This window comes from Acomys minous (assembly GCF_964271855.1).
Source record: "Acomys minous genome assembly, chromosome: 4".
Classification (NCBI taxonomy): domain Eukaryota; kingdom Metazoa; phylum Chordata; class Mammalia; order Rodentia; family Muridae; genus Acomys; species Acomys minous.
In genome coordinates, this window is record NC_140486.1 from 37,045,881 (window position 1) to 37,058,081 (window position 12,201).

The 12,201-nt window shown below is 44.3% G+C and overlaps 1 protein-coding gene across 1 annotated transcript in view; it reads left to right on the top strand.

Annotated features, from left to right (window-relative positions):
• Positions 1–9,273: 9,273 nt before the first annotated feature.
• Positions 9,274–12,201, top strand: part of DTWD2 (DTW domain containing 2) — a 43,847-nt gene continuing 40,919 nt past the window's right edge. Inside the window, exon 1 of the mRNA XM_084779743.1 lies at positions 9,274–9,538. Coding sequence (XP_084635869.1) covers positions 9,321–9,538 — 218 coding nt within the window. The 5' untranslated portion in view covers positions 9,274–9,320. The remainder of the gene's footprint in view (positions 9,539–12,201) is intronic.

The window sequence follows — 12,201 nt, forward strand, 5'->3', positions numbered from 1 at the left end:
CTCAGGCTGAATTATAGCATCATTCCAAGGCTCCTTGCTAACAGTCAGTTAACTAAACAAAGCATAAGATGGCGACAGACTTTGACCTAACAAGCCTTCTTGTTTTGTAGGAAGCAGATGAGAAGAGTCCTATTTCTATTGATTCTATGACTAGGATGCTCTGCAGTAAAGTGAAGTTCCAACCTTGAGGTTCCAGGCTAGTCATAAGCTCTCTGCCTAGCCGAATACTGTGCATTCGTCACCAGGCATGAGCTCTGTGAAGCCATCTCATCCTCTCCATGACATATGCCTTCCTTGACCCTGTAGATCTAGCCTAACTTCCACAATTAGCACTCCAGCCTAGTCTGGCCACTCTTGGTTCTGCAGGCTCAACTTTCAGACTCCATCAGAACATATGCCTTATCTGCCTCCACCTTCAGGCCCCTCTTACACTATATTCAACCTCTCTGCCCAGCCAGGTCCTGCAGTTTGAGCCAGTGTCTAACCAGGTGAGTCTGACTGACTATATCCTCCACTTACCCTTTCCAACCCCCAGAACTACCCCTAAACTCCAGGATTGGACCAGGATTCACATCCTGTACAGTAGCCCAGCCTCCCATATCTACCAGATTTCATTGCACCTAAGCCATATTGAACCATTAAGCCTAGCACACACATCCTGTATTCTTTCCCAACCCTCTCTGTTCTGTCAGACACAGAACTAACACAAGAAGTCCACATGCCCAGATATCATTGTAAAAATAACAATATGAGAGATCAAGGCAGTATCCCCATACCACACACTCACAGGTCCACCAGTCCTATAGAAATGTTTGCCCTTAAGAAGTATATAGGTAAACCCTAGGAAATAAGAGTTTAAATATCTTGAGCTTCATTAAAGAATTCAAGGAATTTAAAGAAGACACAAAGAAGGAACTCAATGAACTCGGAATGAACTCAAAGAGAATAAATGCCTGAGTGGCGTCCAAGAAACAGAAACAATGCTGATAGCAATGACAAAGACAACTCGTGATTTCAAAACAGAATTCAAAACAAAACAAAGAAACAAAAAAACGTTGATGAAAAGTCAAGCTGAAATGAAGCTAGAATTGAAAAAAAATCCAAAAACTCAATTAGAAACCTCAAGGGAAAGCCTACAGGGAGAATTAATGAAGCAGAAGATAAATTGAGACTCAAAGACAGTCTTTGACAGAGCTACCTGAGTTAAGTCAGGAGTTAGGAAGGGAGTGATGTAATTGTTAGACTATCTCCTGCTGGTTAGCAGCGTTGAGTTCCTTGGGACAAGTTTGATCTCCAGGATATCCAATTTTTTTTGTCTTTTTCTTGTTTCTTCTTTGTGCATGACTATTTAATAAACCACGACGCACAACAACCAACCAACAACACATTAACTTCTTGGGGCCCTAGCATTTATATACCCTCTAAGAAGTCCCCAGAATCTCAAAGTCAAACAATTGCAAAAACTATGTGCAGCTAGTAAAATCACATCTCTGCTAGAGCATGAGGCAAATTATAGTCAGCTACTGTGGACAATCTGAAGCAGCTGTATGTGCCCACAGAAACATATTCGTATAATATTTCTGTGGGAATTTGTTTTTGTTTTTGTTTTTGTTTTTTTGAGTAGTCCTGGCTGTTTTGGACTCGATTTGTTGACCAGACTGGCCTTCAACTCAACAAGATCTGCCTGCCTCTGCCTCTTGAGTGCTGGGATTAAAGGCATGTGCCGTCACACCTGCCATATTACTGTTTTTTAAAGAAACAAAAAATCCCAGAATTGTTACTACATAGACTAACATTGCTTACTGGGTTATTATTATCCCTGAGACTAACATTGCTTACTGGGTTATTATTATCCCTGGCTTGCTCAGCTTGTTTTCTTATATATCCCAGGACTAACTGGCCAGGAACTGCACAACCCTCAATGGGCTGGGTGGGCCTCCCGTCGCATCAGTCAAGAAAATGCTTTACAGACTTGCCTAGAGGCCAGTCTTATGGAAGGATGTTCTCAATTGAGGTTCCTTCTTTGCAAATGACTCTTGATTGTGTCAAGTAACACAAAATTTCCCAACACAGTAGAGGTAGATTCGAAATGTGAAATCACCTGGACTGTTGGCAAGAGCTGACTCACTCTCTGGGGTCAAGTGTGATAAAATACTCAGTTTGAGGAGAAAGATCTGGTGGGAAAAAGCAGTGCTTTAGAAAATAGAGGACAATCATTTGATAAACTAGCTTCACAGTGCCCTGGCTGCATTTGAGGCTGCAGTTTTTCCTTTGCCCACTCAGTGGTGGCTATTTGTCCTCCACCTCTCTCACAGTACTGGGCAAATAGTTTTTATTTTTTATTGTGGATACTTCTATACCAGGAATTTTCACAGTTTTTGCTCTCAGAACCGCATAATGCTCTTTAAAAAGTTACTCAGCATCAAAAAGAACCTTTGTGAGGGTTGTTGTCTCTCTATGTTTACACTATTAGAAATTAAAATGGAAATGCCTATGTTCATTAATTCTAAGATAAGTTAAAAAAATCCATTATGTGATAATATAAAATATATTTTCAGTGAAAATTCTGTGAGAAGATCATATTGACTTTACTAATCTCTGTAATGTCTTTTGGCATTCTATTGTCTATTTCTCAATTCAATCTTATATGCTATGTGATTTCTACTAATGTATATATGTTTGGCTTAAAAAATATATGGCATGTTTTTTATAGTATTTCTGGATAATTATGGATATTCTTCTTGGATCTTGTACCAAAATTTTAGTGTCATATCAATGAAACTTGTCCTATTCAGTTAAACTAAAATGTTATCACTTTTTTGGTGCTTTGAAAATGAGAGAAAGAGGTGATTTTTACAACTGATTGGAGAGTGCTGTGTTTAAAAAACAACCTGAGATAGAGAGATGGCTCAGCTGTTAAAGGCTAGGCTTACAACCATAAATAAAAAACAACCTATAAGCCAGGAGTAGATGGAAAAAGTAGGATCTCAGCTCCTGGCCAGCCTGGGCTACATAGGAAGATTCTATCTCAGAAAACAAGCAATGAAGCAAGGTAACAAGGAAACAGACATTTGTGCACTGGCCTCAAGCAACAACTATTGCCTTCATAATCTAAGAAATCCAGGACTAGTAAACTTATTTTTTAAAAAATAGAAAGAAATCTCAGTTCTATTTTTCTTGCAAGAAAAGCTTGGTTACTTCAAATTGCAACAGTTCACAGGCTTCGTGCTCACCTGGATCACATAAGGCACGGGAGAGTCATTAATCAGGTAGGACTTAAGGTGTACTGAGTAGTTCCGAGTGACTCACAACGCATCAGAATCACCCCAAGACAGAGGCTGGGATGGTGAAAAGCTTGCAAGTTTGAAGTTGTGCAGTGCAGTTTCCTTGCTTGGCACTGGCCTCTCTGGATCTGAGCGTTTCCATCTGCAAATGCAGGATCTCAGCTCAGTGGTCCTCACTTGAAGCTGGAGGGCAGAATTCCTGCGGAGTGCTAATGTCTACAGGATGTGGGGTTTCTCCGGTGACCCCAGGGGCAACCGAACTGGAAAAGTCCTGTGTTGGGCTGTATTTCAGTTCCCTCTGTGGTCTAAGACCAGTTGTTTGCAGTAACACAATCAAATTTTATTTACTTTAGAAACGTTATTCACTCAGGGATACTTGCCTCAAGAGAGAAAAACGTTGGGGCTTTTGTTGTTATGGTTTGTTGGGGGACGGTCTGGCGTACATAGTCTGATACTAATCACTGGCCCCCAAGATCTAGTTAGCGCCCAGATGAGCACATTCTCACGCATGCCCGTTCTTGTGTAAACCTTGCTCTAACCTATTTAAAGTTGATTGGTTAATTAAAAACAAACAAACAAAAAGATGAAGCTTGGGTTTGGCCAAAGACAGGTGGAGTTTGAGGCTTGCAGGCCTGGGGTCAGGGACCATAAGCAGAGAGAGGGAAGAGGTAAAGGAGGAGGAAGAAGAAAGGAGAGGTCGTGGTGGGCTAGCATGGAGGGAAACACGTGGCCAGATCATCGTGGATGGAGAAAAGCAGCCCAGATGAAGAACACTGGCAAGTATTTCGGGATTATGGATGGAAAGTAGCCCAGAGAGGAATGATTAAAGCAGATGGCCTGGGACGGGGGCTGGGAAGTGATGAGGATAGCTTAATGGGTTAATATCTGCCCAGTCCCAGGCAAAATGAGGCTATTCTAAAATAGAAAAGGTGTTTGTGTCTTTATTGATTATGACAGTGGGTTAGATAATACCACCACCTTAGTCATTATAGGTATTTAATAACAGACATTATTAGATATTTTATATTTTCCACAACAATGACTAGTTAATCAATCAAACAATCTGGGTGTGGTGGCACATGCCTTTAATCCCAGCACTTGGGAGGCAGAGTCAGGCAGATCAATGTGAGTTCAAGGCCAGCCTGGTCTACAAAGCAAGTCTAGAACTGCCAAGATAACACAGAGAAACCCTGTCTTGAAAAACTAAAAGACAAAACAAAAACAAATCAAACAAAACAAAAATCTTCAAGTAAACAAACATCCCCCCATACACAAATCCAACAAATATATGAGATACACACAATCCTGTAGGCAAATGTTGAAAATGATGTCTGTGAGTAAAAGACAATAAACTCCCAAGTGAATGAATGTAATCTAGAATTTCAAGCTATCTTTAAAGCAATATCACACAGGTAGGAAATTGGGATAGATTTAGAAGAAGAAAAAAAACAAACAAACAGAAAAATGAGGTCTTTCTGTGTAGAGCTTGTACTGGTTACTTTTCATTGCTGTGACAAAAGGAAACTAAAGGACGAGTATGTTGTGGCTCACAGTGTGAAGGCAGAGCCTGTCATGGGAAGACAGGGTCACAATTGGCCACATTTCAGACACGGGTCATAGAGAGAAGAATGGTTGTGCTCAGCTCTATTTCTACTTTTTATTCAGCTCAGGATCTCAGCCCAGGAAACGGTGCCACCCACCTTTCAGGTGTGTCTTTCCCTCTCAGTTAAGCCAATGTAGGATACTGAGACATGTGTCCACACATTAGTTTCCTAGGTGACTGTACATCTCGTTGACAATATCTGCCACATGGAGGTCGTATCAGGTACCGAGGTGGGGGAATAGACAATCTTGATAGCAGTGGTCTAATGCAGGGAGGAAATGAACTATTAGATCTTGGTGACAAGTTAGGTAAAAGGCATAAAGCTGCGAGGGAAGGCCTCATCCTGAGAAAACAAGGCCAATCATGGACTACAGGAAACAGCAAGTTGTCCAGGAACCTGGGATTTAAGAGAGAATCACCTCTCTATCATCTCCTGGGTTACTGGGTTACTTAAGAACACCTTGTCAGTATCGTCACGACAGATGGACTTAAGGAAGTTGCATTAAGTGTGAGCATTACTTAACTCATTAGCAATTCACATAGGAAAGTTCAGAACTGGGGCCTAGAGAGATGGCTAAGAGGTTAAGAGCACAGGTCCCGAGTTCAATTCCCAGCAACCACATGGTGGCTCATAACCATCTATAATGAGATCTGGTGCCCTCTTCTGGCCCGTAAGCATACATGGAGGCAGAATACTGTATAAATAATAAATCTTAAAAAACAAAGTTCAGAACTATCTTCTTATGGAAAGAGTCTCAGGGTATCAGGAGTGGAATAGACTGAGCCACCTTCCACATACATAATATGGAAAGGGCACCAGGGTATCAGGAGTGGAATCCGACAGGAATTCTCTTTCATATATATAAAAACTGGAACTGCTCAGGTGATTATTAGATTTTTCTGTCTTAATTCATGTTCCATGTTCTTTTCAAAACACTGTTTACTTAGTTCTTGTGTACAGTGCTTGTAAGCTATGGGAAAACATGAAATCTTGGCACTAGGTGACTATTTAATTTTCTTGTAAAAAATTAAAAATGATTTACTTATTTATTTTTGGATTTTTGAGACAGGGCTTCTCTGTGTAGCCTTGACTGTCCTGGACTCTCTTTTGTAGACCAGGCTGCTCTCGAACTCACAGTGATTCTCCTGCTTCCTGAGTGCTGGGATTAAAGGCATGTGTCACCACACCTGGTGAATTTATTTATTTTTATTTTATTTTCATTGATGTTTTGCCTGCATGTATGCCCATCTAAGGGTATTGGCTCCCCTGACATTTGGGTTACAGACAGTTGTGAGCTGTCCTGTGGGTGCCGAAAGTTGAAAGTGGGTCCTCTGGAAGAGCAGCCAGTGCTCTTAACCATCGAGGCATCTCTCTGATCCCTATATTTCATTTTTCATATGCAGTTTGCCTGAATGTGAAACCACTAAATTTGGTGAGCATATATAAGGTGAACAGAATTTTGGCTCCCATGCCCTTTACCCTCTGCCATATGTTGATGCTTGTAACACTACATAGCTGAATGGAATCAAAGTTGCAAACTGGCTTCCATACAGAAAGATCTTCTGAGTTTTCTGAGTGGAAATAGAAGTGGAAAAGAAAGGCAAAAGATTGGAGAGAGAGAGAGAGAGAGAGAGAGAGAGAGGGAGGGAGGGAGGGAGGGAGGGAGGGAGATAGGTTTCAGAAGAGGCAGGAAGAGCAAGAATCAGCCCAGTTACTGACTTTGAAGATGAAGGAAGGGGGCTGTGAGCCCAGTAACCTCTAAAAGCGGGACACAGTAGATAACACTGCAAGAAAGTAGCCATAAGGAACGGAATCCTGCCAACAACCCACAGCAAGAAACGCATTCTATCTTAGGTCCTTCAAAGGGACGCAGCCTGTCACGAAAGCCATGTCTAAGTTCTGACATGGAGAAGTTTAAGGGAATAAACATGTTTTATCAAACCACTACAGTTGTGGCAATTTGTTGACCTAGCAGTGGAAAACAAAATGGCCAAAGTGTGCAGTTTTTCTTTCTATTTGAATCAGTTTACGCACTGTTGGGGGTTTGTTTGGCTGGATTGGCCGTTACTGAGTCCCTTTCTCCACAGGTTCCCCTCTTCCTCCCACAACAGTGATATGAGATTAAAGTTGTCTCTAGACAACTCCTACCATAGAAACTGTTGAGGGGAGGGAATAGGAAGGTCTGGTTACTTACATAAAGTGACACTTAAATGCATTCGCCTGCTGCTAGCAAACTGTTTGCCTTTAAAAGACATTTCACTCCCTGCCGCAGTTGTTGTTCTATTGCTGTGAAGAGACACCGTGACTACGACCGCCCTCCCGCCCCAAGCAACTCCTAAAAAGCAAAGCATTTAATTGAGAGCTTGCTTACAGGTTCCGAGCTTCAGTTTATCATCAGCATGACACTGCAGCCGTAGCTGAGAGCTACATCCTGTTCTGCAGGCCCCACCAAGAGCGGGAACTGGAACTTCTGGCTTTTGTAGCCCCAAAACTCACTCCCGGTGACACTTCCTCCAGCAAGGCCACACCTACTCCAACAAGGCCTTATCTCCTAACCCTTCTCAAATAATGCCACTCCCTGATGACTAAGCATTCAAAAAAAAAAATATATATATATGCCTATGGGGGCCATTTGTATTCAAACCACCACTTCCCTTCCATCCCAGCCTTTTCCAGGCCAGTTACAGCTAGTCTTGTGTTACCAAGGTGCACACATGGGTTTCATCAGGTGGCTCCAGGTCAGGGCTGGAAACATGGGCATAAGGATGCATATCTCACTTCCTGGAGGGAAACAGATGCCTGTTTTTGACTGTTTCCCTCCTGGACCGAAAAGATTATTGCTGATTGAATCCCAGGTGTAGTCCATGCAAAGGACATGTGCTATCACGATGACTTACTTATATGTTTGTCTATTAACAATTTACTTTTTTTTCCTGGTCAACCTATGGGGAAAGTGGACTTAGATTTTTTTTTTTTCCTTCCAAAAACAGAGATGAAGCAGGACTCATTTGTGGCAAATGGAAATAATCTACACAAGAGACACAGAACCCTGAATGGGGCAGAGGTGGTGACCCAGGTGAATCGCTGGATTCTGCATCCTTTGAAGGTCAGAGCCAGTGGTCTGGTGTGGACCCATGGAGAAAACTAATGGTTGTTAACACTCATCTGATTAGCACAGTTGACGGTGCAGAAAGATCTCATGCGGTTCCTGGCTTGAAATGAGTCACTGGGAAATTCAATTTGGCAGCTCAAAAGAAAGCTAGTTCTCCAATCTACACCTGTACCCGAGACTTCATCATCTTCTGATTCAGCCTCCTTCCTACAGTTTCTGGGTTTTATTCGTTTCCCAATTTTCTACATCTAGTCAGTGGGTAGACCATCCAGCTTTTCCCACTTCTTTTAAAGCCATCCCCAGATAAAAATATACTGTTTTCAGGGAGGGAGAGAGGGAGGGAGGGAGGGAGGGAGGGAGGGAGAGAGAGAGAGAAAGAAAGAGAGAGAGAGAGGTAAAGTAGCTTAAAACACAGTCCTGCATACTACTCATCGATCTTATTTTAAGGTTACTGGAAAATCTAACGCTAAAATATACTGTAAGAGATACAATATTTATTTGTTTTTACTGTTCCTGGTTAAGTCTAGTCTATAGACAGTAGAGCCCCAAGGTAGTTGTTATGGCAAGACAATCCAGGACTGATGAAAACCTAGTTTCTTTGTTTACATATGTATTGGTAGATTTGACATTAACAAGCATTAGCCAATACAACCACCCATTTTCTGCAAGCAACATTTCTACCTCGGCTATGACTTTTTAAGAGCCGAGCTCCAGGCTTTCTTCTGCTACCTAGATGTGGTGAGAACTTTGGTAGGGTAGTGCTTGTTTACAGTTTTTTTTCCCCTTGGTTCCAGGGGGCTTGGGAAATTTAACATCATTTAACAACCATTTGGTGTCAGATGTGAAATGGAATACCGGGTGACAAGAAGAAACACATAGGAAGCAAGGCCCTGGAGCAGCCAATCCTTGGACCAGTTTTCAGTGGTTGCAATCGCTCCTTTGAAGCCTTTGGCCACCAAGGGCGCGAGCTTGGCACATGTTCTAGAATCCGGCGCTGCCGACTAGAATTTCACTTTATCTTTTAAAAACAGAGAACTGCACTGAGCTTTGCTGTCCGGGTGGCTTCCTTTACCAGTTCGGGCGAGCCTAATCTTACCCGCGCAGCCACTCGCCTCACAGCTGCCTCCCCGCCTTTAGTTGAACCACCTCCACTCTGACCAAAGGGCTCCTTCTTTATGCAACGGGGCGGGACCTCGCGTCACCACCGAGGCCCACCCCTCACGTGACGTGCATGCGTGGCGCAGACTCCCCCCCCCTTTTTTTTCCCCAGCGCGTGGCGCCCCCCGGTGGCGGCGCTTCCTCAATGCGACGGTCTGAGCCATGGAGCAGCAGGAAGAGGCGCGAATGCTCGGAGAGTCCGCGGCTCGGCCTCCTGGGGCTTCGGGGTCGCCGACGGCCAGCGGAGAGGAGCGGTCCGAGGGCGGTGCACCGCCGGCGGCGACTCCCGCGGGCTCAGAAGGGGACAGCGCGAGCGCCGATGGGCTATGGGGGCTGCCGGTGGAGCGCGCCGAGCGCAGGCCCGAGTGCAGCCACTGCCGGTGAGCGCGGAAACCGGGGCGGGGCTGCGCCGGCGCGGCCCGGGAGCTGCAGCGCCCCCTGCCGGCCAGGCGGACTCGGGGGGGGGCGGGGGAGGTGTCTGTCATGGCTAGAAGTCTTTCCTCCAGGGCCAGGATTATTTAACCTGACTTTCTGCAAGACTTATTCATTATCATCCTTCTTCTGCATGACTTATTCATTATCTCCTGCCTCTCTGTTTCTGTCTCCGTCTCTCTTTGTCTGTCTCTGTCTCTGTGTCTGTCTGTCTGTCTGTCTCTTTTTCATTTTTTGATTTTCTTTCTCTACGCTGGCTTTTTCTATGTAATAGATCCCTGGCAGCTCTGGAACTCGCTTTGTTAGACTAGGTTGGACTCGAATTCCCAGAGATCTGCCTGCCTTTGCCTCCTGAATGCAGGTGATCGTGATCGAAGGTGTGCACTACGAAGCCCAGCAAGACTTAGTTCTTTTTTTTTTTTTTCGAGAAACTTTAGACTCTTTAATAAAAAGGAACTCTAGAAGTGTAGCGTCATTAATACTTAACGAGGCTTAAGTGGGAGAGATGGATGGGAGGAGAGGAGCAAACAAGGGGCAGCTTGTGTTGAGAATTCTGAATTTACTTAACAGTATTTCTTGAAGTCTGGGCTTGTTATCTGAGTGCTTGGGAAGTAAAGGCAGAAAGATCAGTGGTTCAAGGTCATCCCCAGCTACCTAGCAAGTTGGAGGTTAGCCTGCGCTAGATGAAACCCTGTTTCAAAAGAACAAAAAAAGAAACAAAAGAAAACAAAACAACTGAATATCTTGTGTATCTGCTGTCTGTTGGCAGCTCTAGGTCCTAGAAATGCAGTGAAGAATAAAAAACACAGCCTCAGGCTAGCTGGACACTTCAAGGCGCACACAGAGTTTCTTGGGTGGGCAGTGATCATCAGGGCTGACTGTTCCTAACCTACCTGGTTAATTTTTTTGGGGGGGGGCACCTCAGTGCGTTGATGTGCTGCAGCTGGGTGCTTTGTCCCTCCTGCTTATTTAATCTCAACGTCACTTCAGAAACATCCCTTCTTGCCTCTTGGATGTATGTCCCTGGTTACTGAAGGTCTTCAGCAGTCACCTATCGCTGTTGCCCTTCTTTTTACGTATTAAATACTGGTCAGCTTTCCCCCGCCCTCTCTCTTTGGTTCTTGAGGTATTCACCTTAGAAGGGTAAAGTTTATTTGGGTTCAGGGTTTCAGAGTTTGCAGCCCACAGCTTGGTTGGTTATGTTGGGTCTGCCGCCATGCACAGAACAGAGGCGGTCTACAGAAAGGGGCCGGATGCCCAGTGTTCCCCTCAAGGCATTTCCCTTGTGACCTAACTTCCTCTACTCAGCCCCACCTCTTCCAGTAACGCTATAAGCCTTTGGCACATGGACCCTTGGAATGGGTGTGTATGTGTGGCAACACATTTCAGATCCCAACTGAAGCTTGCCTCCGCTTCCTTGCCTCATAATTTATAATCATTCTGCAGTTAGCCATCAGATTATATAGTTGCCCTAAAATGGCTATCATTACAGCCGCCAATAACCTTCCTGAGATAAAACCCAGTGGATCTTTGTCGTATTAGATAGTAGTAGATCAGTTGGCAGCATTCTGTAAACACTGTCGCACACTCTTCCTTTGGTTCCCCTTGTGCGTAGATGACTTCTTTGACCAATCTTCTTTGCCTGTTCTTCTCAAACTCTAAATGTTGGGCTTCTCCGTTTGGAGCACGAAGGTCTTCAGCCCACACATCTGCAGGGACACCACGAGTGGTAAGCACACTGTCATTTCAAGAAAAAGATCTAAACCTATTCTTCCATCCAGAAGGCTGGGACTTGGAGGTGATTAACAGCCTTATGATCTGTGTTATCTCTTGGGCTGGACCATATCAAGCTCATATAACCAGGACCAGAGGTGGCTAGTAATCTAAAAGACCCTTTCAGCCAGAGGCTCTCCAAACTCCCACAACCAGGACCAGAGATGGCTAATAGCCCAAATGGCTTCTAGGCTATCTGTATGACTGAGACCAGGCCAGATGCTAGTTACAAGTAGCTTGTCTTCTCTGTCTGTGTCTGTCTGTCTGTCTGTCTGTCTGTCTCTCTCTCTCTCCCTCTCTCTCTCTCCCTCTCTCTCTCTCCCTCCCTCTCTCTCTCTCTCTCTCTCTCTCTCTCTCCCTCTCCCTCTCCCTCTCTCTCTCTCTCTCTCCATCTCTCTCTCTGTCTCTGTCTCCCTGTGTAACCTTGGAACTCCCTTTGTAGACCAGGCTGGCCTGGAACTCAAAGAGATCCGTCTGTCTCTGCCTCCCGAGTGCTGGGATTAAAGGCATGTGCCTCCATGCCTGGCTCAGGTAGCCTATTTCTAGAACCCATCTTCTTGGAAAGACAACACACACTGAGTCAAGTTTCCATGTAATTATGCTTTCTTGTGCACTGGGGATTGTATTGCACCAGGAAACTTTCCCTCAAATTGTATTGTGTTTAAATTTGTTGGAAATAAACCCTCTGGCATCAGAGTCCCTGAAGTCTTGATCCAGGTTGACAGAGTCAATCTGAACTGATTTTTCACTGTCACCTCCTCTCCGTTTGCTTTCCTGCCTTCCTGATACCTTCAGAGACCTCCCCACTTCTCCAGAGAACTGATTTCAAGTTCTCTTC